Genomic DNA, 25,933 nt, shown 5'->3' with positions numbered 1-25,933 from the left:
CCTTTAATTGAGTAATTGTTTTTAATCTTTAGTTTGTCCTTGTACAGACTGAAAAGACTTTTTTCAACTCCAGCTCCAAAGTTGTTTGATTTTTCTAGTTCACCTTTGCTATGCATTTGTATCTGCTCCTCCATATATAGCCGCAAAACATTACAAAAAAGGCTGAACATGTCAGCAAGTAGCTTTGTTAAATGCAACTGAATAAAGAAAAAGAACTTGCAGTGCATAGAGTACAAAATAATTTTATTTCATCAGCTTTGTGAAGCAGCAAACATTTGGAAATTAAAGAGCAGCATGTAAATTGGTATTGTCAGTGTACTGTAGAGTTATAGAAAGGAGGATGATGTGGATAAAACCTTATTTTCATTACTATTATTTGAAATGTATGGGAAGTTGAATATGTAGTCACTCACATTGTTGTGTTTGTGCTCATATTATCTGTTATGTTTGGGCAAAGAGAACCAGCGCAAAAAAAATTGTTTATATTCTTTGTACATATGACAATAAAGTTGATCTTGAACCTGAACTATTGGTGATAGAAAGACTACATCTTTTTCCATTCATTTCAGGTAGGTCTATTTGCAGGTGCTCAGTACCACAGTGGGTGTGTTGTGTAGTAGACTGAGAATGCAGAAAGACCCTTTAATCAATTTTGCCATTTTTGTCACTGCTAAAAGTCAGAAAACTGTGAGAACTGTTCCTTTCATTTGAAATTTTGGGTCCACTGACTTTGCTCCTGTATTATCTGCAGAGTTGGGGAAGCTACTTTGAAACTGTAGCTGGTGAAGCTGGAAGCAACTCTTCATTGGAAGGTTTAAGGTAGCAAGCTATACAACAGGCTGTAATCGGAAAAAGTGGGTTCAAAGTCAAGTGTGTAAGATTTACAGAAAGCTGACTAGCACGGTGACGCAACCAAATGTCGTGACGTGAAACGTTTTTCACTCAGGCAAATATGTGGCCGCTCCGGGTCCTGAGCTGGGATGTGATAGGTCTGGATTTCGGTGCAGTACAGTCTCCTTCAGCTCGCCCTCCAACCGGTGACGCCTGCCTTGGCCGTGCGGTGTGAGGAACATCTCCAATAAAGTCACTTTAGTTTACCGCTAGCCCCATCTTTTACTGGTAAGAGAGCCGTTTATTCAGTCTGACACTGTTGATTAACTCCATAAGTATGCTGAATGTGTGTTTGAGTGTGCTTTACACAAACCGGTGCTCTGCAGGCTAGCAGAGTTAGCCAAGCTAGCTGCACTTGGCATGCTGCGTCTCACATGTCAAGTAAAAGCAGGGCAGTTTTGCTTTATATCACACGTCTCATACTGCCGAGGAAGCGGCAGGTGTTCTTCAAAGACGCTTTGAGGAAAATATTAGCAGCTCAGTTGATTTAAACGTTAGCTGTCATTTGATTAACCTCGCTTTGGCCTAGTTAGCAGCAGGGAGGTAGCTGGCTGATAATGCTAGTGAACTGGCTAATTAACACGTCCCGATAATTGGCGCTGACATGTGCCTTGCCACGCCTAGCTGTCTTTGCCAGTTCACTTGTAAGAGTAGTTTAATAAAGACCAGGCCTGAACCAGGCACTCTAGTGCGGCAAAATGGCTCCTCTCCCACTCTGTAACCTTGTCAGACACTTTTACTGCTGTGACTACCTGCAGCGCTGTCATGCTGCTACTGGGCCAGAGGTGTTAAAAATCAAAGTGAAACTAAAATTGTGCTTGTCTCAGACAGCGGTTTTACCCTGAACTCGGTCATATGGAACTTAGCCATATGGAGGAGGGTTGACTATATGCAGCAAAGGCTGTAGCCTATATCTCAATGCTTTACAGTACGAGCTGACTGAAATAGTAGACACAGGTCAGTCTGTGCAATGAGGGATACTATGCATCTGATCGTCCACAGCAAAGTAGTGAGATATGAGTATTCAAACAACTAATGCAAGGTTTAGCTTTCCAGTCAACAGGTGGGCCAACCATAGCAATAACAGATACTGTAATAACTGACATCCTCATGTGAATCCGGTGTTTTGTTTTGCGTTAAAGGAACAGTTCATCCAAAAATAAAAATAAAAACACATTTTTCCTCTTACTCTACTGCTATTTATCCATCAAGGTAGTTTTGGTGTGATTTGCTGAGTTTTGGAGATATCATTAGTACGGAGGTCTGCCATCTCGCCAATAAAATGGGATTAATTGGCACTCAGCTTGTGGTACTCTACACCAAATCATAACCTCGTTACTCAAGATAATCCATGCTTTGTTGAGCAGTTTCATCTAGGAGCTAGTTCCTTTCCGGGGTAGATGTTAGGGATGTGTTTGATTGGTCGACTACATAATTAAATGTTGACGCCCTTGCTAGTCGACACAAGGAATGCTAGTCAGTTAAACCATTTAGCAGTATTTTATTCATGCACAGTGCCAGTTAACTATTGCGTCTAAGATGTTATGCAGCCGCCCACCACAAGTGGGGATGTGGCCTGATCAAACAGCAGGCCCCTCGCCATACGCCATGAGCGCATATGCCCTGATGGCCCAGGCAACCCTGGATGTTTGTATCAGTAAAGTTAGACAGATGACAACTCGTAAAACCAGTGCGGTTTGACTGTGTTTTAATGGAGAATGGATATAACGTTGAATGTAGACTGTGCCACACTGTGTAGCAGGCTGGCATTTAATGTCAGCTCTGGGTCATTTACCCGCAGACACTGTGATCCTCTTTGGTCTGAAAAGGTGAAGCATTTACTAAGCTGTCATGTTTTGTAGGTTAATGTGCAGTGTGTTTATTGCACAGCACAAAGTGGCACGCATTTCAGCGGCATTTAAAATACGATTTGGTGATTATAGACTGCGATTAACAGCTTCAAATGGCTCTTAATACACGCCGTATTGATTATAACATTATCAATGAATAAATTGTGCTTTATTGTGTTCTGAGTGTTTTTTTTTTGTTTGTTTTTATTGTTAGACTAGTCAACAATTCTAAATTAAATTTGTGTTTAATCAACAGGGAAATTGGTTGCCAGGAACATCCCTAATAGATATGTAGCGTGTTCATAGAATTTTTGCACAAGCGATTCTCAGTCAATACGCTCATGACATTGGTATACTGTAACCTCATACTACAAAACAATTGTGTGAATATTGGTGCCCTTTACATAATTTAAAGACTTTCTTTCCCTGTAGCTTGCTACTTAACCAGTTCACTGAAAGACTTAATCTGAAAAACTTAATCTTTTTTTTGTCTACGTCATTACATTTTGGGCTTTCTTTATCACTTGACACAAGCTGGTTGAAATATACTTAACATCAGGTCAGAAGAATATAATTTGAGTGTGATGTTTTGCTTCTGTCTGCAGATACAATGGCTGTGCCTCCCTGCTATGCTGACTTGGGCAAGTCTGCCAAGGACATCTTCAACAAAGGCTATGGTATGGTCTTTTACAGTTTGACAGAGTGGTACTGTGATGTTAACACTTCTATACTGCCATGTCCAGTTGATGCTGTAGACAAGCGTTGAAGTTATTTAATCAAAACAATTGTTTTCTTCAGGATTTGGCTTGGTGAAGCTTGATGTCAAGACAAAGTCAGCCAGTGGAGTGGTAAGGTTCTCTCTTTGTGGACTAAGAATAGAAAATCAAGTTACTGCATGGTTGTTAAACTACTGAAACTGCACATCAGGTCTCGTAGAATGATGTGCATTTTGCAATATAAAAGTAAAGTTTGCACCAGTGTATGCTAACACTACTTGCTGTGTTTTTAGAAAGACTATTGGCTTTGTCAGACACATTTTTATACAAAACGTATTAGAAATGCCTTTCACATGGTCCTGCAGCCCAAGGTGACATATTTACATTGTGTTTGAAGTCCAGTGGTATCACTTTATAATGATACCAAACAGAAGTGTAAAGCCCCACATTTAAGAAGCTAAAACCTGTGACTGTTGGCCTTTTTTGCTAAGTGAATTACTTAATCAAATATAAAAAAATGCTAATTCTTCTGTAAAAATAGTTGTCTCAGCTGTCAGATTACACACAATTTTTGTTTTTAATGAAAAACGGTGTATTCTTGTCCAAAAAAGAGAAATGGTAAATCTGGGGCTGAGTTTGTCTTCATTTGTAGTTTCTTCTAGAGTAAACTTTTCTTCTAATTGTCATTTCCCTTAAATTGTCCTTTGCAGGAATTCAAAACAGCTGGGTCCTCCAACACTGACACCAGCAAAGTTGCAGGCAGCCTGGAAACTAAATACAAGAGGGCAGAATACGGCCTGACCTTCACTGAGAAGTGGAACACCGACAACACCTTGGGGACAGAAATCACTGTTGAAGATCAGGTTGGGAGAATATTCAAACATTTTAACAGGTGTCAAAAAATAAATGTCTTCCTGATGAGCATGGCAGGCCAACATTCAGTTCTTTTAATGTCAAATGGTTTTTGTGGGGTTTTTTTCTCCTCCTGACAGATTGCCAAGGGACTCAAGTTGACTTTTGACACAACCTTCTCACCAAACACTGGGTAAGATGATGGTTATAATAAATAATTCATAAGTTAGTTTTTGAATTTTGTACGTACTTGACAAATGTTCACTGCTCTGCCTGTTGCTTCTCTACACAAGTAATTTTGGTAACCTGATCTGTCGTGTACATGCTTGTGACAAGTGTAGCTGCTGTCCATGTGACCCCAGTCCCAATATGGAACTGGTCTGTTGTAACACATTAATGTGATTGGCTGCCAGGTTTTGTGCGTCTGCTTCAATTATGTTTTGCAGTTTGTTGTTCTGTGGGAGGAATCAAAGTGTGCCCAGATGTTCTGGCAATCTTTAATGTGTTTACTTTCTCTGAGGTGTTTAATCACATGAGGGATATGGGCCATGGCTCAGACGAAGCGTGTCCTGTTTCAATATTGAGTGTGGAGGAGTTGGTGAGGGCGGAGTAATGTGGCACAGACTGGAAAGTAAACACCAGCACTGAGCCAAATGTTGGTTTAAAACAACAGAGAAGGATTTTTGGCAGTGTCATGGCAAACTGGACCCATGAGTCAGCCGTGACCAATCAAAGATGGTTTGTGTTGAAATAGCTGATCATTTTTGCAGTGTTCAGAGATGTGTCCTTTGAAGAAAAATTATTTTCTCATCCAGTTTGTTATTTGAGCTGACAGTTGGCAGGGGACATAGTATTAGTCATCTCTGGGAGATCATACGTCTGTGGCAGTGGTTCCTAAACTGGGTGTCACAGCACCCTGGGTGCTTTGAAGAAGGGCCAAGGGTACCACAAGATTTTTTCATTTCTATTTTTAATGTGCTGCTTTTTAATGTTTCACCACATTTAAAAAGATAAGGCAGCACTGGCATAAACTAGAGTGGCACTCAGAGATCACACGCCTCCACCAGTGTGTTTTGTTTTTGCATTGATGTTGGAGGTAGCTCTTTCTTTGTTTGTGAAATCAAACCATTCACTTTAATTACAATGGGTTCGCTCATGCGCAATGAATTCACTTTTGCCCCTAGTCCAGTGTTTCTCAATCTTGATCCTCAGGTCCCCGCATGTTTTAAATGACCGCCTGATTCAAAGGATAAGGTATTTATCAGGCTTCTGCAGAGGCTCGATGATGAGCTGATCAGTTGAATCAGATGTGCTGGAGCAGGGAAACATCTAAAACTTGCAGGGCGGTGGTCCCTGAGGACCAGGATTGAGAAACGCTGGTCTAGACAAATGAATTTCTATCTGCCTCATGATTCAATCTGCTTTAAAATTCAAGGATCTTGCTTGGTTCATGATACACCCTTCCACCAAGTTTAATGAAAACTGGGCTCGATGTTTTTCCTTAATCCTGCTGATAGACAGACACAAGGTATCAAAAACATAATCCCCTTGGTGGCAGTAATAATAAATGTATAGATGACCCATGACACACATTTCATTTAGGCTTCTTGTTTAAGAAAAGTTGTTTGTGCAGACACTTTCCATACTTTAGTCCCAAATTTGTCACAAAACTTGATTGAATGACCAATGATTAGGCTGATGATCATAGATTTCCTATAAGGTTGCTGTTAAACAGTATAAACTGTAAGATGCTTGATTCAATATTAGTGTTTTACATATTTGTTTTACATGTTGTCTGTATATTACAGCCATCTCTGGCCCCATATGCTCTTTTTACCTCCATCATAGTAAAACTGCACAAAGTAATGCTGCATTTCTCTGTCAGTGTTGTTGAAGATGCAGCCATCCTGTTAGAATAAGCTTTATTGAAATTGCCAGTAGAAAAAAGCAGCCCGAGTTCCATGCTTATGTTCATTGTGAGCAGTCATGTTTTTCTGTTGAGCTGACTCATAGTGCGACCATGATGGTTACAGGTTCTGGCTGTGCAGGAAGGTCAATTAAAACGCCCAGTGTGAGACAAGATAAGAAAACAATAAATGCACAAAGTCTGCTTAACTTGGGACCATATGTTTTCTCTCACTGACTGAACTGCATACAGATAATAAACTTGGTGTGACAGTTTGGAGCATTTAGATAAATGCTGTGTCTTTTATTGTGTCGGGGTAACATTATGCAAGAATAATGTTATATATATTTGTCAGATAAAATGTCAGAATGCATAAATTTAAAGGCCTTGTAGCACTTTACTGCAGGAAATGTAACCTGACTCTGTTTTTTTTTGTTATGCCTGATCTGACTAGGTTGGGCTTTCAGTAAAGGTTAACCAAAGCTGCATTTCTCACCAACAGCAAGAAGAGCGGCAAAGTCAAGACTGCCTACAAGCGCGAGTATGTTAATTTGGGCTGTGATGTTGACTTTGACTTCGCTGGCCCTACTATCCATGGCGCTGCTGTTGTTGGCTATGAGGGATGGCTCGCCGGTTACCAGATGAGCTTTGACACTGCCAAATCCAAGATGACCCAGAACAACTTTGCCATCGGCTACAAGACGGGAGACTTCCAGTTGCACACTAATGTGTAAGTAGAATGCCTTTCTCATGAAGATTAGTCTGATAATGTTATTCTAGTTATGGATTCAGTTCACTTGATCTAGAATTAGCTCTTCCGAATTCTATAAATGCTTCATGTCAGGACAATTTTATGAGCACAGATTTTAACTACTGTGTTCTATAAATTAATCAAACATGGTAACCATCCCAATAGGTGGGGCTAAAGAAAATATTTTTATTTTATTTTTTTAAACATTTTTGGGCTTTTTTTTTTTTTTTTTGGCTCTATTGATAAAAAGGCTAAAGATATGACAGGAATAGGGGAGAAAGAGTGGGGGAAGATGTGCATCTAAGAGCCACAGGCTAGAATTGAACCCATGTCCTCAATACCAACTGAGCTACCAGGGTGCCCCAAATGAAAACGGCCTTGCTGTGTAAGCTGTGCGGAAGATGATGGGCATGTTAATTTAGCAATGCCAACAGGATGTCCAACATTACTTACCTGTCAGAGTTTCAGCTATAACAGTAAAATGTGTGGTGGTTGTTTAATTTGTCCAACAGTCATATGCTATCACTGCTTGTTCAAACGTCATGTGAGAAAACTCAACCTACAAAATGCCAACAGTGGAACCACTTGTCCTAAACTAAAGCTTATTTACCAATCCCAGTGGGTCTTGTAGCTATTGATTCTTGGCTAAATGCACATTACAAAAAAGTTGTTTGTGGCCAATTAATTCATCAGTATATCACAAGTAAAACATTGTTGCCTGCGAAAGCAGTATTCCATTATTCCAAGCTTACTCTGTGAAACCACACAGAAGTTAGGTATTGAATGATGAATAAAAAGCAAAAGTGAATGGATGTTTCTTCAAGCTGACATCAAGGCCTCCAGCACCTTAACACCTTGAGTTAGAAATTCTGAATTTTGTTTGATCTTTAACAGAGCAACATGCAAGACCCTAGCATTCAAAAATGTTTACAGCAGTCCAGAGAGCAAGTTGGAGCCAAATTCATTACATTAAATGGGTTGAAATCATATTTAACATACCATCTATGATTGAAGCAAGTTGTTTCCCCCATCTCTCCTTCTCCAAATTTCAAGCTCAGGCAGATTGCCTGCAAGATGCAGTATCATTGAATCTAAACCAGCTCAAGATGAGAAAACAAAACCTGGTATTCCTGACTGGAAATGTCAACTGTACCTACTGCACTGTTGTCAGAGAAGCCAGTATTTCAACTTTTCCTTAATTGGCCATGGTCATTTTATGATGTAGTACAGTAAATATCTTGCCTTTTCCTCCTGTAAAGCAATGATGGAGCTGAGTTTGGAGGCTCCATCTACCAAAAGGTCAGCGACAAGCTGGAGACGGCAGTCAACCTGGCCTGGACTGCTGGCAGCAACAGCACACGCTTCGGTATTGCAGCCAAATACCAGCTGGACAAGGATGCCTCCGTCAGTGTAAGTAGTACAGCAGAGGCTTTCAGAGTGGGGTGGATGAGACAAAATTACAAAATGTCACTATTAATAGTCACCAACTGACTTTAATACCTGTTTTCCCCTCCATAGGCTAAAGTGAACAACAATAGCCTTGTTGGTGTTGGGTACACCCAGACACTTAGACCAGGTAAGTTGGTTTCCTACAGGTTAGTGGACAGCTGAAGGATCTTTATTAAGTTAACAGAAGTTTGAGTACTGAGTATTTTTTTTAATATCACTAGGTGCCAGACTAGGTCCTGCATGCAGCACCTCAGTTTTTAGCAAACTCTATAAATGACTTGACCTAGAATGAAGTCATTTATAGCACAACTTTAACAGCCTACAGGTTCTTGTCAACCTTCATTGTCAAAACTCTCAGATCACAGGTTTGACAAGTGATTTTTGCATGTCTACTAGCTGATGTTGGTTCCTCTCACCTGTGTAGGTGTGAAACTCACTCTGTCTGGCCTGGTCGATGGCAAGAACATCAATGCAGGAGGCCACAAGCTCGGTCTTGGCCTGGAACTGGAAGCCTAAGCTTTCTTCATACTGCAAGGGACTAGGGAATATCAGAAGAATCTGGCCTTAAATGTATGTCCAACTCAAACCAGCAAGGGGATATCTTGGAGAGATCGGTTCAAAGGCTACGACAACAAACTCTAACTTGTCGAGCACCACTTCAAGTTGGTGCTTCAATGATTGGTACATTTTACCTTTGTTGCGTTTAACTTTGTAGTTTCATCTGTTCAAGAGACGGTTGGTGGCATATTATTTAAAAAATCATGTCATTGTTCGTGTCCAGTACTGCCATAATAATGAAATCCAATACAATCCCTTTGCCTGTCATCATGTCTGTGTGGCTTTATTGTGATAATCCCAGACACTCCATTTTTCTGTGAGAACATCACTTTATGGTTTATGGTTTTGTATGGTGAGTGTATTCATACCTTCTCTCTGATTTTACAATCATAACCATCTGATATTCCTTTGTCATCTACAGTTTTCTTTTCCAATCATGTTAAGTACACTAGGCTTTTTCTGCTATTATTTAAATACTGCTGCACCCCTTCTGTTCATGCACACAAGGACATACTAAAGCTCTGTAATGTCTTGTTTTGCGTCGGCCATCAGGGTTTGTGATGTTGTGTTAAAGCTCCCTTTAAACTGGGCAGTTTTTTGGGTTGCTTAAAGCTGGGTCTGCAAGCTTGAGAAAAGTCTGTACACTTGGCCGACCAAGCAAATTTTTGTTCATTCTGTACTAACAGACAACTGGGGGCACATAATTAATGTTCACAGTAATGCCAAACTATCATTGTCCGGAAGAGGTGTAACTCAAAAGTTCCTCGTGTGCACACTCGGAAAGTTCTTCCCTGTCCTGGGCAGAGGCGGAGCCCACAGGAAGTCTTGGAGGTCCTTATGTGTATGTATGAGTTTTCAATAAAGTCTTTGAACTCCACAAAATGCAGTGTTATTATGTGATATTGAAGTGCCAACAACAACTCAGTTTGGTTAAAGGTAGAGTGTATGATTTATGGGGGTTTATTGGCAGAAATGGAATTTCAAGAATGTTGTCATTCATGTATAATCACCTAAAAATAAGTGTGTCACTCCACAATGAGCCGTTTCTCTACAGTGGTCGTGAGTTCTCTTCAGTGGATGCTGCCATGCTGTACTGCCATATTTCAGCAGTGGCCCAGAAACCAAACACTAGCTGTAGATGTGGACTTTGGCGTTTTGCAGTCATTGTAATTTGTCCTATGTGCTTGGAAGAGGAGGCTGAGGCTAGGGTTTACTATTTCCAAGCTCATTACTAGATACCACTAAATCTTACATACTGATCCTTTAGTGTTTTTGTCTAGTCCCATCATCAGACCAACAACAAATGTTAAGTTGTTAACCTGTAATTTTCACATTTTGTGTTTGACAGCTAATTAGGGGTCCAAGCAGCCTCACTTGCTGTGGACCCTTATTGTTTTTGTTCTGATTATTTTATTTTTTTCATTAGAAGCATTTGTGCAGTGAAAACCAAAGGACAAAAACCCACCAAAATTGGCAGGTGGGTTGCAAATTTCACCCACTACCCAGGCAAAAAAGGCACTCTTTAAACTAAATGTTGTGTTGTAATAATTAAGTTGATGTTTTTGCAATTATCTTCAAAATGGCTTGACATATACTAAAGATTATTTTGCCATCTTGATCAGTCAATTCATTTGCATTTTTATTCAATTAGTCTTCTACTTGAATAATCTAAACTTTTACGATTTTTTTTCTCAATTTTAAGAAAGTCCTGTTTTTGAGAACAGAGTCAGCATCATTTACAGACTTTGCTGATCTAAAGTTATCAAATTAATTTCAGTTTCTAACCTAAATCGCTCATTTTCAAAAATTTGCAATTACTCATGAGCACACTGGGATATCAACGTGAAAACTGACACATTGTCTTCATTAGGCTGACCCATTAATGTGCATTGTTTCACCTGTTGTGGGCGCCACTATGAGAAAAGTATATATTTTGTTATTGCCTGTATGGACTTGTACAAAATTTGTTTTGTATGATCATGACTCTGGCCATGACTCAGTCGATGCAAGAATTTTGATAATTGATTAAAAGGGATGGGACTTAATACAACAAATCTAAATTTCGAGACATTTCACAATGCAAACTAGTAAAAATCAGCCGTACGTCCTACAGAGCTAAAATTTCTTCACCACATCTGCTGAATTGTCACAGAGGCTGGCCTCACTGTAACCTGTGGTCCATTCAGAAGTCTGTCATTATATTTTTCAAAATATGAAAAATCAGTTAACATCTGTATTTTCAGAGAGATCACTAACAAAGCATCTGCACCTGGTCCTGATGGTCTCATGGTCTAAAGACATGTTCTTAAACTATAAGGTTGCGGTTTCAAATCCCAGGTGAACAACTTTGCAGTGGCAGGTGAATTAGCAGACACGAGTGTTTAATTCACAATAACACCAGCAGCATATTCAGAGGATTTTTCAATGTTGCATTTATTTGTCAGCATGTACCAAAGCAAATGTAGATGGACAGAAATTCAAATGCAATTTTTACATTCTTATACATTCATGATTGCATTACTTTGAATACATCACAAGTTGATTTTAAGTTCAAGGCAAAGCTGCTGCAAACAGAGGAATCATGCTTTCTCCTTTTAAAATGGTCATTCTGAAGAGAAATTACAAGTTTGTGCTTTCTTCTCTTTGCTTGGCTGAGCTCGAGGCTTACATTTGTGCATTAGTTAAGCCATTCTCTATTTTCAGCTTCACAATACCTAATATTTGCCCATCACCCGCTGTCTCTTTAAATTTAAGGTGGAAATGTTCCTCTGCAGGTATTACCCTCTATTTCCTCTTATTTCTCTGACTTACCACTCTCACCCTTCTCACTTTTACCTTGAAGATCATTTATTTTCTCTGAAACTTCAGATGGCTTTGATTGCTGAACCTGGCTGTTTTCTGGTGCCCCCTGATGTAACTCTTTGATTTCTGCATTGGCAGCTGTCTTCTCCTTTGGCAACTCAGTTTGGACCAGTTGTGTTTTGTCACCACTCACCGGCTTCTGATTCTCCACCTCAGGAAGACTTTTTGTATGAGATTTAAGAGATGACTCTATATCTTGGCCTTTATTGCTGTCATGTTTAGCATCTTGGATGCTTTTTTCTACTTTATCCCCACCTTTTTCAGCTTCGACTGTAGTGATTTCCTTTGGCTCTGTATGACTGTTTTCCTTTTTGTCACTCTTTGGTGCTGGTGATACTTGAACCTTTTCTGAAAGCTCCTCTGTCTTTACAGATGGAGCGTTCTTTACCTCCACTGTAAAATCTGTGGTTTTCTCAGCTGTTTCTGAAGCCGTAGCATGAATCTTATCTTGCACTTGAACAACACTGTTCAGCTCTTGACTTTTGTCTGACACTTTGTACATTTGGGCTGAGGTCTCATCAGCATCAACAGGCCTATTAGCTTCAGCAGAGACAGAGCTCTCTAGATCTTTCTCAGCAACAGCATCATCAGATTTTTTCAGATGTTCCTTGTTCACAGTGACTTCTGGCTTTAAATCAGTTGCGTTTGAAGAGAGATCTTTCTGACCTGCCACCATTGTCAGTGAAGCTTCTTTCTCATCTTCTGTGTTTTCAGCTACCTTTTGGTGTTGCTCACTTTTATCCTTTTCAAGGTTTTCACTTGATAACACTTTGTTTTGAGTATTTTTATCTATACCAATTTCCCCTTCATTGTCAACTGCTTCAAGTTCCTCTGACTCTTTTTTACTTTTCTGACCTTTTTCACCATCTTCCACCTCACTAGGACCCCCATCATCACCTCCATTGGCTGAATTCCCTACTTGATTCTGCTCACTGTCAGACACCTGCTCACCATCGTCCTCTCGACCGTCTTTATTATCCTCCTCTTCCTCACTGCCCCCTCTGTCTCTTTTTGTGCACTCCTGCTCATCTTTTCCCACCTCCGTCTCCTCCGATCCTGTCTCCTCAAACTCTGACATCTCAATTTCCCTGGTGGTCTCCGTTATGATCTCCTCTACAAACTTGTACTGCGGCTCGGCCCGTCTGTGCGGGCCTCCCGGGCGGCTCAGGCAGGGCAGGGTGTAAACGGGGGACTGGTGGTAGATGTAGGGCAAAGAGATGTTGGTGTCTGACATCGTGGAGAGCCGGGCCTCCTCACCACAGAGAAGCTTCCTGAAAGATAAGAGACAGATTTTTATCTGCAATGGCTAATGTACAGCGCTGACACATTACTACACTATAACTACTACAAAATACTATAGTCCTTATGACATGAATTCGATTTTGAGTTTTGTCTCACACATTAATCGTTAATAAAAAATAATAATTAGTTGCAGCCATACTTTAAACGCAGCTTTTGTTTTTTTCAACTTGTAAATAATGTAAGGCAAGGTTTGATTGTGAGTGTTTGTAGTTAAATGCAGCATTTATAATAGATAATAAAGGTTGTGGTCAAAAACGAAAGTTATAGAAAACTGATATTTTTCCTCATCGATTTACCCCCCATTGATTCCTTTGGAAATAATACTGAGGGCTGTGTCCACATGGTTACATCACATCCTACCTGTAAGACAGTATCTCGACATCTAAAGCCATCTTCACGTTCAACAGGTCCTGGTATTCCCGCAGGTAACCAGACATGTCAAATTTGCAGTTTATGAGCTCATTTTCAAGTTCTTTGATTGTGTTCTGGAGGAAGAGAGAAGAGAACACACGTCACTGGACAACATGTGCATATTGACACTGAGTGCTTTTTATACAAAGGTAACACTTTGTGCTAAGTAATCCATGAAAAAGAATTCATGACTTAATGAGGTAGGGATGTACAAAAATCTCATGCATGACTTAATACAAAAACATGTTAAGTAATGCAACAAGAAAGGTATTTCAATCATCATGATTTCTGACTAATGAATAATGTTCATGTCTTCTTTATAAGTAAGTCTGCTATTAAAGGGACAGGTCAAAAAGTTCCCCTTAACAGCAGTCCTTATGTATTCTGTTGTTGTTGTTATCATGATTAGCTAAGCATTACTCCTTCATGTTTGTGGCATAGCACTAATAAATAAAATATGATTAATGCTGACGTGAAATTAAACGTATTGTATAACTTGGGAGTAACCAGGTCATGCTACATAGTCCCATTATTCATTATTATATTATTCTAGATAAGACAGACATCTCTACGACTGAAATCTCCAAAACTGAGCAACTCACACCAAAACGATCAAGATGGATAAATTGATTTTGGGGTGAACTGTCCCTTTAGACATGGACCAGATCACCACTTTAGTTGAAGGGCCACAAACAGGAATGTGATTAATTCTTGTGCATTCCTAATAGTTCATGACGTACTACATAAATGACTTTATTCTTTTCCATGCTTCATGATAATTCATGCACCATGAAGGTTTATCAGAAACAGTCTTACCTGGTAATGAATGATTTCCTCCTTGTGGCGATCTTCCACATCATGTAGTTGCTTCTCCAGCGCTTCTCTGGTTCCTTTGGCGCAGTCCAGCTCGATGTTCTTGGCCTGCAGTCTCCTCCTGTACTCCTGGATCTCCTGCTGCGTCGCCTTTAACGCCTCCCTCTTGCTCTCAGCCGCCTCTGTCAATCTTGCAAACTGAGATCGGAAAGTTTCTCCGACCTGCTGGAAGTCGGACGCGGTGTGACCTTCCAGCTGCGCCCTGATGTCCCGGAGTGCCGCAGTGACGCCAGGGTTGCCAAATTCATGCGCCTTGACAGTCACCTGCGCCTCCTGGATCTGGTCACACATCTCCGACACCTCGGCCTCATGGTTTCTCTTCAGAAAGTGGATTTCGTCCACCAGAGCCTGCGCCTTCTTGTCCAGCTGTAGTTTAGCCTGATACGCGTCGTTGATGTCCTTCTTCAGGAGCACTATTCTGCTCTCTGCGTCTGATCTGCTGCGCGCCTCCTGTTCGTGCTGTCCTCTCAAGTTGGACAGCTCGACCTCTAAATTCTCATGCTCGATTTCGATCTGATGCTTCTGATGAGTGATGTCCTGGACCAGCTGTCTCAGTCTCCTCAGCTCGGATCCATACTCCTCCTCCAGACAGGATGCGGGCTTCGCTTTTCCTCTGATCTCCTGGATCTCCCTCTCCAGTAGATGATTCTGGTGCTCCAGCTGGTGCACCTTCTCTATGAATCCTGCAAGGCGATCGTTCAGGCCGTGCATCAGCTCCTTCTCGTTCAACTTTCCAGATAGCGGGGTGGTGAGATTCATGCCCGTGAACGTCCCTCTAATCCCGACACTCGTATCTAATGTTGAGCGCTTCGGCTTATAATCATCGGTGGTGATTCTGTGCGGGAAGCTGAACCTGTTATCCATGCTGTGAGTCATGGTGTCTTGGTGAATCTCCGCTGCAGAGTCTCTTCATGCGGGGTTTTATAAGCGCCGCCATCTGCTCGGTCTGCAGAACAGAGCTGTCCGCGGTGCTGAAAAGGTGAAGCATCAGCTGATGGTTAATGAGAGCTGCGCTTACACTACAGTTTGTCGCAGGCAGCAGTGACGTGGTGAGCTGACAGTATAAATGTCAGCCTCAAAACAATGGTATTATTATTATTATTATTATTATTACTATTGTAATAATAATAATAATTATTATTATTATTATTATTACGTTTCTGGAGAAACTCTTCATCTATCAACCTGCTTCACTGCATTGAGCAGATGACGTCATTTAAACAGCACGTGCCAGCAGGGCTGCACAAATTAACCGAAATTATGTCGAAATCGCAATACGACTTTCTGCAATTTTTAAATCGCAGGAGGTGCAATATTTGTCAAAAAACTTTTAAATTAATGAATGTCCTGAGGCAGAGATGCGAATCGTGTCGCAATTGCAGTATAAGTCAAAATAATTGCAATTAGATATTCAGCTCTATATGCAGTACAAGCATTCTTACTAACTACACTCAACAAAAATATAAATGCAACACTTCTGTTTTTGCTCCTATTTTTCATTAGCTGAATCTAAGACTTTCTCTATGCAAAGTAAAAAAGTAAAAGAAAAAAGGCCAAAACCCTGCATCCCAAATGCTACTGACATATTACATTAAAAACAGATGTAGTGTACATCACTTGCTTCCAAAATGTATATAAGAGCTCTACAATAGCATACAATGAAAACATTTAAGTACAGATATCTCCAAAATATGCCTACATGTGCCATAAAACTGGCTTAAACCTGAGCATCTTACAAAGGAAATGTTGAAAACAACCCAGTTACTTAAAAGCTACATTTTCAGTTCAACAAAATGTGAGTTTAAATTTGCCCAATTATACTCAACAAATATAGAAAAGCAGTGACCACATCTGCTTTGCCAAGATAATCCATTTATCTGAAAGGTGCGGCTTTTAGAGATGCTGATTAAACAGCAAGGTTATTGCACAGGTGTGCCTTGGACTGGCCACAATAAAAGGCCGCTCTAAAACGAGGAATTTGATCTTGAAAAAAAAAGGCACTAAACTATGGCTGTTACACACAGGGCTACAGATACCTGTCATTCCCAGGAGGGCAAAGTCATGACCCCTAAACTCTGGCTCTGATTGGATATCTGTTGCTTTTGCTGGTTGGGTTGGTTAGGTTTAGGCATGAGGAGTGTTTGGTTAGTGTTAGCGTAAAAATATCAGGGTAAGCAATCAGAGGCAGAGTAGGACAGATCATGACTTTGCCCTCCTGGTAAAAAAAAAATGGTATCTGTAGCCCTGTGTGAAGTAGCCATTGTTCTGTGCCTGTTAAAAGTCCTTTCACAAGATAAAAAGGCACATTTAGACTGGCCTTTTATTGTGAGCATTCACTCACTCACTCACTCACTGACACAGATCTGAACAAATTCTGAGAGAAAAAAAAACAAAAACCTTTGTGTGCCCAGAAGAAGTCTTAGATCTTCAACTTCAACTCATGAAAAGAGGAAGCAAGAACCACTGAAAATATAGCCTTAAATTAAGTAACTGGGTTGCTTCCATTAGTGTAGGATTCACTTTGAAAAATGTATGTGTAGTTTGTTCAGTTTAATGCCAGTTTCATGTACTGTACATGGGTACACCTTTGAGATAACCTACTTGTACCTAAGTGTTTTCATTTGTGGGTAAAGTGGAATTTTTACCATTTCAAATCCAGCTCAATAATGTAATAGAAAAAGTGTTATGTATATAAAAAACATTGCAATCACACAACAATTTAAGACACGTAGCAGTGTAATAACATACACAAATAAAGGCTTCTGCATTAATCTCACAATAAAGAGTTTAACTGTAGGTCCTTTAAAAGTTGTTAGTTTCCCTTAATTTCATTTCACTTGCTATTTTGATGTGTGAGCTGTTGTGTTAACAGTGTAATATATCTACAAATCATATATACTGCCAACAAAATTACATGTTTCCTGTTCTGTTACAAAGAAAAGCAAAATGTTAAGTGCTTATCTGATCCTGTGCTGCAGCGCTGTGATATTTATTGATTTTGGAACGAGGTCATTTTGACACTCGAAATTGTGTATTTGGCTTTTTGCATCTTTATGATTAAGAGGCAGCTGCAATGTTTACCATAAAGTGTACAAAAGGCAACATACTCCATATGTGATAGTCTATGTTTTATTTAATATCAAAACTAAAGCAATATTAAGACATGCATGTAACTTTTTAGCTCTAGAGATTTTAGCGTTTGATGGCAATGGTCAGTCCGTCGCCCACAGTGAGCATGCTCAGATCAATTCTTTGATCCTTGTGTAGCTTCTTATTGAGAGCATCCAGAACCTGGGAGGTGACGTCTTCAGGAGCAGGATTCACGACCCGTCCGCTCCACAGCACCTTCAAACACAGTCACAACAGAGCTGTTTCATTCTGCTCACAGTCAGAGCACCCCATACACCTCTCAACAGATGCTTGTGCAAGGTGAACTTACATTGTCGATCGCAATGATGCCACCTGTTCGTATGAGCTCGAGGGACTTCTCGTAGTATCCGTCATAGTTGGATTTATCAGCATCGATGAACACAAAGTCATATGTCCCAGCTTCCCCAGCGGCTATCAGTGCATCTGATGAAACAGAGGTGAAAGTTAGAATGCAACAATGATTTTATAACAGAAATCATGACTGAGATTAAAAAGCACTCACCCAGTGTCTTCATGGCCATTTCAAGCTGTACATCTATCTTATTTTCAACTCCAGCCTGTACAAAAGGTTAAATTGTATTAATTGAGAGTTGTGCAGGGATTTAAAGTGTTTTTTCTTCTTTCTTTAATTGTTTTTAAAGAGAATGTTAGACAAGGCTAAAACAGAGATTGATTTTACTGCTTGGCGTTGCAGCTTTACGTGACCCAGTCTCCTGAGCAGACAGCTTTTTACTCTCCAGCTGGCAGCATTTTGTGAAGACATACTGACAGAAAGTAGATGTACAGTATGCTGTCTGCTGCACAATCTCACTCTGACAGTGGCAACAATCAATCTTACTCAACTTGCAAAATTCAGATGTTGCACAAGTGCCAGGTTATTTAATTTGATGTGTAGTATTATGGATTTAACAGTATCTTTTTTTTTTATCATGTGTAGAATATCTTAAGAAAGAAATTCTCTCACCTCTTTAAAAAATGGTTTGGCAATGTTCACATAGGTTTCTTCAATTTCACAAGCCACCACACTTCCATTATCTGGCATGGCCAGAGCCATGCTCAGTGCATTGTACCCCGTGTACATCCCTGCAGAATAAATATAATTTTATGTGCATCACTTCAGAATGAGATTTTCAGTGCTTACAACAAGATTAAAAGATATGAGAGTCGACTATCAAAGCAAAGAAAGGTCGTATACGGATTTGAATCTCATAAGCAACTGAAAACCTTGTTCTAAACTTTAATCCATACTTAAGTTGGACTCTGAATATACCTGTTAATACTGCTCATAGCAGTTAAACACCATCTGTAACAACAATTTTGGAGTTCAGTTAAGAAAACATCCCGTTGCTCGCATTCGATTGCTGAACAAGCTGCTCCATCTGCATTCTTTTCTTTGTTTTTCAAATGGAGATTCCCACTCAGCTGTAAGCAAAAAGCAGTGACGTATATCAGAGCGCTGATGCCCTCCCTTAAGGGGTTTACATTTAGCAGTGTCGTCATGCAGAAACCTACGTCAGGTCACGAGGGAAAACATTTTTAGAAGGGCTTGGGAAAAATGTATTTTGGCCAAACTTTGAATGTTTGGACTTGAATATAGAGGTTACAGAATGATATAAAAACTTTTAAAAATTGGACCTTGAAATATTAGAAGTCCTGGCAATAAATAACGATTGAATGAATTATATAGATCAGATCTCTGTCCTGTTGGTGGTTACAGCAGCTCAAGTAGTACAGATAGAAAAGGGCCTGAGTGACAATAGAATACTTACAGAATTAGGATAAAATAGAATATATATAAAGAAATAAAAAAATATAAAGTACTAAATTTGACCAAACTGTACACACAAGCCAAATATTTGGCAACATTGAACAAATGCGGTTTAATTTTACATTTAAGGTTTCAGTTGCTTTTGAAATTCCAATTATTCTGGTCCTTTTTTTAACCTCTATAGTCTCCTCTTTGATCTCACCGATTTCAATAGCTTTAGTTGCATTTATGAGTTTAATGAGATTTGCCATAAACTGTGCTTGTTCACTGGAGACCAACATGACACTCCACTCGTCTTCAAGGGTTCTCTGAAATGAAAATATGGAAGAATTACACATATGTCACTCTATTGTCCAACTAAATGGATAAACATTTCCTGGTGCTCCTCGTTAGATTGTATGTGGTCGTGTAGAGTTTTCCTGCACTGTGCCGCCCTCTAGTGGTCAAAAATTATACAGCTGAGAGCCTGAAGTTATATGTAGTGGTGAACATATATTCTGTATTATTAGTTTATTGTGGTTGTATAGAAAGTAAATAAAATAATTTAATTGTGACACAAAACATAGACTAAACAAATTGTATTCCAAGCAGGTGTGTCTTTTGTAAAAGTTTCCAGAGTGTTCACTGAAGATAAATCCAGTGGCAGTTAGATCCAAACTTTAGTAGGAACAACTTCAAAGCCACAGTCATCTTTAGTTTTTTTTTTTTGCCTGGAGCACCAGATGACCAACCAGCCTTGATCTGACCTAAATAACCTGCTGGTGGCTTCAGCATGTTGATCAATGTCGGCAGGTGCCTGTCCATGCTAAGCTAAAGGTGATCAAAAGAATTTCAGAGGGAACAAATTTAAAGATATCAGCTTTGGGGGAACATGGGTTCTTTTGGTTGCTGTGATCAGAGGCAGAGCAGCTTCACACCTAAACACAAGACAAGTGATGAGGGAATTACAATAATCAATGTGTTATCAAAGTGAAATTAATGCCTTCTCTATATCAGAATTAGAAACTTTCTTACCAGTCTGAGTTTGGTGAGGACTGGGTGTTCTCTCAGTGAGTTATTAACAACGTACTGCAGCACAGGATCATCCTTCCCTTTGCTGTGGGTCTTCCCAAGAAAGGCAGACTTTCCCACACCTGACCAACAAGAAACACAACCGCAGCTACAATTACCACTGATCCAAGAAGTGTCTGTCACTTGCCAGATTAAACGCAAAATCACCATCTCATACCTGTTAGTGCAACGGCAAGTCCAATGCAAAAAAGCATTTTAATATCAGTAGCCATCGTGATCCGGTCTCTGGGCTTTGCCGAAGAAATGTTCAACAGCTTTAGTTTAAATCCACTGGATCTCTGTGTCAGTCCTTTTTGTACAGCGCCGTCTGTGTTTGTTTTCCCTGACCTTTGAGAGGGAGGCTCAACTTATTGATTTTGACTTGAGAATATTGTGAAAGTGGTGCCGTTTTTGGCTTTTCCACCACCACGATAACCACCGTGATAACCACAAAATATAATGTAATCTCCTCCTGCTTCATTTTAATTGGCTAACGTACTACTCACTGCAACTTTGCTTGTGAAAATGTAAGCACAGGCTTGTTTCATCTGATGTCATGGAGAATCTGACTTGGTGGCAGGCATTAAGGAAAAGTATACAGAGCCATCTTCAATCTTCTTGTGGAAGGTCTTGTTAATCTATGTAGGTCATACAGAGACATCAGTAATAAATTTAAATTGTTTTATAACCAGTTACAAACTCATTGTAGTAGCTTTAAACAGTCACAATGGTAAGATCGAATCAGTGAAAACGTCCAGGACAAAGGTCCCCCTTTAAAAAAAAAAGAAAAAAGAAAAGGCACCAACACTGACCTCATTATTTTTTAGTAGAGTTTGTTCCTTTTATTTGCTGAAGCCGTAAATCTCAAAATATCACAGTCTGTCACTTATTTTGCAATCCAAAAAAGGACTTTGAACAGTTTTATCTGTTTGTTTTTCTTATCATCCTCCTGTATGTACACTATTACTTAATACTGTATATCACTGCAATTCATGAGTGAGTGTATTTCAAAAGACAACATTTTTCTCACTGTGTAAATTCCTTCACGAGAAAATAAAAACCACAAAAGACACAAATTGTTTTCCACTGAAAGTGAAAAACTACAACTCTCACTGAGTGTTCATAAATGCTTTAGAAAGTATCTAAAAAGTGTCTATATGTGGTTGGATGGTTGGGTGGCAGAGTGCACAGTTCATTATGAGACAATTCAGATGTGTTTGGGGTCCAGACACAACTTCCTTATTTATCAGTCCATCACTGCCACGCAGTACTGCCACCTAGTGGTAGAAGAGGATGAGGAAAAGGGGTGTCTTATTCATGGTGTTTGTTTGTTTGTTTGGTGTAGTCTTCTGTGCTTTTTTTTTTTAACATTAGACTGCATGAAAAGTGCTTGCATCACTTAAATACTTGTTGGAGTTTCATGGCAAAGCATAGCTAAGTTAAGAGCAGGAAAGAAGAGTGCTGTCAATTTAAGAACTCATGTTAATTCCTGTTCTCACAGACATTACAATTAATGCTTATGTGTGTACAACAATCAGATGAAAACTTTTATCTTTCTCTACTTGTACTTGATTATTTCCATTTTACATTTATTTTACAGCTTTAGTTACTAGTTACTTTGCAGATTTAGATTAATAATGCAAAATGAGCCATAATGAGCACTTTTACTGTTGGTACTTTAAAGAGACAGTTTGCCCCAAATTTAAAAAAATATATTTTTTCTCTGGGCTGTGGTGTTATTTATCATATATAGTTGGTGGAATGAAGTTTGAAGTTTTGAAGTCATCAAACAAAGAAACAAACAAACAAAAGAAACCTCTGAAAAATTCAAAACTAAGGTCTCTTTTAAAAAATCATGACCAAGAGACTCAAGACCACAGACCTTGTCTGAGCATTTTAATGCAAACACTTTTATGTCTTTCTGTAGCAGAATCTACCAGAACTACCTTCTTTCCATAAGTAAGAGTAGGATTTCGTGGCATCCAGCTGTGCGTTTGCATATTGCAAACACTTTCCTTTAGTGCAACTCTCTGCCATGTGTTATACATATTTCCTGTTTTATTTTGTAGGACTAACCTCTCTTGTTGTTGCAGTTTCCTGTCCTCGTGTATTCCCGCTCTTCATCAGCTACATCTGTTACCAATTACTCACCTGCCCCTGATCATCCCCGTAGTCATCCCTGCATATATTTACTTACCTGTTTCCCATACCTCCTTGCCAGATTGTCTTTGCTCCCCCATGCGTTCACAGCTAAAAGGTTTATTCCTTGTGATTCCATCTGTGGTTTTTGACTTTCCTAGGTTCCCAAGTTTATGGATTTTTGCCAACTCACTGTCTGCATTGTTTGCCTTTTTTGGACTGTCTGTCCACACATGACCATTTGGACTGTCCGGGAAGACTTTGCATATTTGAATGCAACCTTGTCCCTCAAGAGTTTCTCTGCATCTTTGTTCCTACTTGAGCTGTTACATTCACCCTCCCCTTCCAAACTTGTAGGAGAAACTATGGTGGCTGTGTAACAGGAAAAAAACGGTGAGGGTTAGGAAGATGTGAAAGGCCCTGTCTAGAACTGTTGAACTCTGATTTTTGTGCTCTGGGCTACTGCAGAAAGATGGCTGTGTATCATGGCATCTGTAGATAGTATATAGATAGTATTATATTCTATGCCTTCCATATTCTGCCAATAGATCCCAATGAATCTTACACACTGGATCTTTAAGTACATAATGATGCTAATACTTTTTGTATTTTTACTTAACAGCTTGAATGCAGGCCATTTACTTTTTTTTTTACATTGTATTACTAAAAGATCTGATACTACTTCCATCACTGTAGCAGCAGTGTTATTTCAAAGGCAGGTGAACAAACAACTCAAACTAGTAAGTGCAGCCTGAGGACTCAAGACAAAAGTGACCTCAGATGCAAAAGAAGGCCTTGAAGAGAGACTACGGCATGACAAGTAGCATAATGTGGCTAATGTTAGCTACAGACTGTAGATCAGGTGAAGCTGTCAGTAGTCAGTTGACTTCAGTGTTGAAAAGTAACTAAGTATGAAACTAGTGTACTTAAATACAAATTCTGGGTACTTGTATTTGAGTATTTTCATTTTAGCTAACCTTACAATTCTACTCCACTGCATCTAGCATCTTGCAATATTGTACTTTTGACTCTGCTACATTTGTCTAACAACTTTACTTACTAGTTATTTTTCAGATTACAGTTGTCAGTGAAAACCACATATCTCCAAGTTTGGTGATTTTGAATGTTTGTGATAAACTTTACAAGGAAGTCTTCCTTTATGGGTTGAGAAAATTGCCCCACTTATTAGAATGAATGAAGCATTTAAAAACCAATTTTGGATCAGCTGGAAAATGCATGGTCTCAAAGCTGAAAACAGGGCTGTATTTATCAGAGAGCTCATATTTAGATGTCATGGGACAACAACAGTACAAACATGATGATCTTAAAGAACATGAAGCACGGCTATAGATTAAACTACCCAATCGCACATAATGTAGTTACAGTTAAGCAGGGAACATTTTAATGTGCAATGAGTACTTTTACTTTTGATACTTAAAGAATTTTGTTACATACTTTTACTTAAAGTCGGCCTCAGTAAGATTTTTCCAAGCTGTTTGTAAATGCATCTCGACGTCAAATACTGACATTCTGGGATGGTGACATGTCCCATAGCAAAAACAGGATTTCTGCAGATATGGCCACTGCCACACACTTCTGTTGGGTCATGAATGATGATTGAAAGGGATTATTTTTATGAATCTACACATTGATTTCTTAGGAAAATGTTGCAGACCTTTTTAGTTAGGTTTTGAATGCACTTTTACCTGTAGTGGAGTATTTTCACAAGTATCTTTACTCAAGCAAATGCTCCTAATCTCTGCATGTACTACTGTGTGCTACTAAACATTGTGCTATATATATACGACTATTGCCTCTTGTGGTAAAAGCTATGCCCTGTTTAATACAGAAACTGGACACAGATACACGGGTGGAAGTCAGCACAGGCACTTATTCTGTCAAACTGCCCACAGTGACAAAGACTAGAGAAAGTCAAGGAGATAGAGAAGTAAATTAAATGGTAGTACTGACATCAGAGCAGAGTTGAGCGACTCGTATGAAGACTTTAATGCTATGAGGAACCTTCATATTGTGTTGATTTTGGAGGCCCTGTGGACAAAAATGGTAACTTTTCTAGAATAATAATCACACAATATAACCATAAAAATAAAAATATCAAAATAAAAATCTCTGGCTAATGTACTACTGTAACTTTGACTGGAAAAATGCAAACAGGCTCATTTAATCTGATTTCAAGGAGAATCCAACCTGATAGCAGCCATTAAGCATAACTATACAGATATAGCCAGTCTTCATTCTGATAGTCTAACTTATGTAGGTCATATAGAGGTTTTAGTGATAAATTAAGACTTTTTGTGCTTTAAAAATTTGTGCTTTTGTGCTTTACAGGAAGTATATATTCAGTTCTTTCTGTCAAGTGTTTTTCAACGTTTAGGATTTTCTGTGAGCTCATCTTTGAAGAAGGCAAAGTTCACCGAGCGATGTTTTGTCGAGCGAGACTGGTTGTGTGTTTTCATGAGCCACACTTCAGATCATCTCGTCTTGCAACTTCAAAAAAACGGGAACAGGGAAAGACGGTAGCCAGGAATGTTCAAAAAGGAATTTTGGGGATGTGAGTGGGATGCGAGGTCTCTCCAAGGACGCGGAGCTTCCTCTGTCTGCTCCCTAATTAAGAATGCACAGATACAAACAAAAACACGCCGCAGACAAGAACACATCAATTAAATGAGCCGTGACACAAACTGTCTCTAAAAAAAAAAAAAAAAAAATGTCGAAGTTGTGATGAGGAAGGGAAGGGGACGTCTCAGAGTGTGCACAGTTCTGCTGAGGTCCTCTCAGTGAAAATGAGATACCGTGTTTTTCCACCATCCCTCTCCTTCCCTCTCCCTCTCTCCAGCTGCTTCAGGCCTCTGCTTATGTGACGCTAATTGTTTCTGCTACTTGTGCCAAGTACCTACTCTTCCCCAGCACATTCTACAGACAGGCCCTGGTCCCTCAGCTGCTTTTTGTGTCTGTTTAAGGAATGAAAAAATGTGTGCTGCCATCTGCAGCGAGCGCGCCACTGTTCCTCCTCCCGGCCGTGACTGTCAGAGTGCCACAATGATACACATTCACACACACTCTCTCGGAGGTGGAAAAAAACTATGCGGTGGAGAAACAAGAAAACAAAACTGACATGTACAACTGCTAATATGAAACAAAATAATTCAAGAGGTTCCTGTTTTGATGCATTTAGCGCGTGGGAGGGGAAGACACTGTACATCTGGAAAAAGGGCTTTTAAATTTTGCAAACCATGCAGAGAAGGAAATGTAGAAGATTTAAAACCAAGCCCGTCTAAACTCATGTGCTTTTCTGTATTTGATTTTAACTATAGAGACAAAACTCCTGGAATAAGTCCATAAAAATATACTTTTAGTTGCATTTTCCCTTTATTTTGTTGTTTA

General features: G+C 39.5%; 3 protein-coding genes across 3 annotated transcripts; 1 reads left to right on the top strand and 2 right to left on the bottom strand.

The window, feature by feature from the left end:
• The first annotated feature begins 961 nt into the window (after window positions 1-961).
• On the top strand, window positions 962-9,855 carry vdac2 (voltage-dependent anion channel 2). Its single transcript, XM_084735362.1, has 9 exons — window positions 962-1,119; window positions 3,347-3,418; window positions 3,540-3,589; window positions 4,168-4,320; window positions 4,450-4,502; window positions 6,718-6,945; window positions 8,226-8,376; window positions 8,485-8,542; window positions 8,840-9,855. Exons 2-9 carry the CDS (start codon window positions 3,352-3,354, stop codon window positions 8,929-8,931), a joined length of 852 nt encoding a protein of 283 aa, XP_084591488.1. The 5' UTR covers window positions 962-1,119; window positions 3,347-3,351; the 3' UTR covers window positions 8,932-9,855.
• Window positions 9,856-11,390: 1,535 nt separating this feature from the next.
• Window positions 11,391-15,458, bottom strand: LOC146315466 (uncharacterized). Its single transcript, XM_084735925.1, has 3 exons — window positions 14,365-15,458; window positions 13,498-13,622; window positions 11,391-13,106 (listed from the first exon to the last, which is right to left on the bottom strand). Exons 1-3 carry the CDS (start codon window positions 15,295-15,297, stop codon window positions 11,768-11,770), a joined length of 2,397 nt encoding a protein of 798 aa, XP_084592051.1. The 5' UTR covers window positions 15,298-15,458; the 3' UTR covers window positions 11,391-11,767.
• Window positions 15,459-17,536: 2,078 nt separating this feature from the next.
• comtd1a (catechol-O-methyltransferase domain containing 1a) lies at window positions 17,537-20,725 on the bottom strand. Its single transcript, XM_084736602.1, has 7 exons — window positions 20,568-20,725; window positions 20,354-20,472; window positions 19,542-19,647; window positions 18,536-18,654; window positions 18,074-18,128; window positions 17,861-17,994; window positions 17,537-17,766 (listed from the first exon to the last, which is right to left on the bottom strand). Exons 1-7 carry the CDS (start codon window positions 20,620-20,622, stop codon window positions 17,614-17,616), a joined length of 741 nt encoding a protein of 246 aa, XP_084592728.1. The 5' UTR covers window positions 20,623-20,725; the 3' UTR covers window positions 17,537-17,613.
• Between the last annotated feature and the right edge of the window lie 5,208 nt (window positions 20,726-25,933).

This window comes from Lutjanus erythropterus, chromosome 14 (genome assembly GCF_056507025.1).
Source record: "Lutjanus erythropterus isolate fLutEry1 chromosome 14, fLutEry1.hap2, whole genome shotgun sequence".
In the NCBI taxonomy this organism is placed as follows: Eukaryota; Metazoa; Chordata; class Actinopteri; order Lutjaniformes; family Lutjanidae; genus Lutjanus; species Lutjanus erythropterus.
This window is presented reverse-complemented; position numbering and strand designations above follow the sequence as displayed.

Coding starts and splice junctions, on each gene's coding strand:
- LOC146315466 (XM_084735925.1), bottom strand. CDS start 15,297: ATGACTCACAGCATGGATAACAGGTTCAGCTTCCCGCACAGAATCACC. Junction 13,623..14,364: donor AGGAAATCATTCATTACCAG/GTAAGACTGTTT, acceptor CTCTTCCTCCAG/AACACAATCAAAGAACTTGA. Junction 13,107..13,497: donor GTCGAGATACTGTCTTACAG/GTAGGATGTGAT, acceptor CTTATCTTTCAG/GAAGCTTCTCTGTGGTGAGG.
- vdac2 (XM_084735362.1), top strand. CDS start 3,352: ATGGCTGTGCCTCCCTGCTATGCTGACTTGGGCAAGTCTGCCAAGGAC. Junction 3,590..4,167: donor CAAAGTCAGCCAGTGGAGTG/GTAAGGTTCTCT, acceptor TGTCCTTTGCAG/GAATTCAAAACAGCTGGGTC. Junction 4,503..6,717: donor ACCTTCTCACCAAACACTGG/GTAAGATGATGG, acceptor TCTCACCAACAG/CAAGAAGAGCGGCAAAGTCA.
- comtd1a (XM_084736602.1), bottom strand. CDS start 20,622: ATGGCTACTGATATTAAAATGCTTTTTTGCATTGGACTTGCCGTTGCA. Junction 20,473..20,567: donor ACTTGCCGTTGCACTAACAG/GTATGAGATGGT, acceptor CTTGTTGGTCAG/GTGTGGGAAAGTCTGCCTTT. Junction 17,767..17,860: donor GCATCATTGCGATCGACAAT/GTAAGTTCACCT, acceptor CTGTGTTTGAAG/GTGCTGTGGAGCGGACGGGT.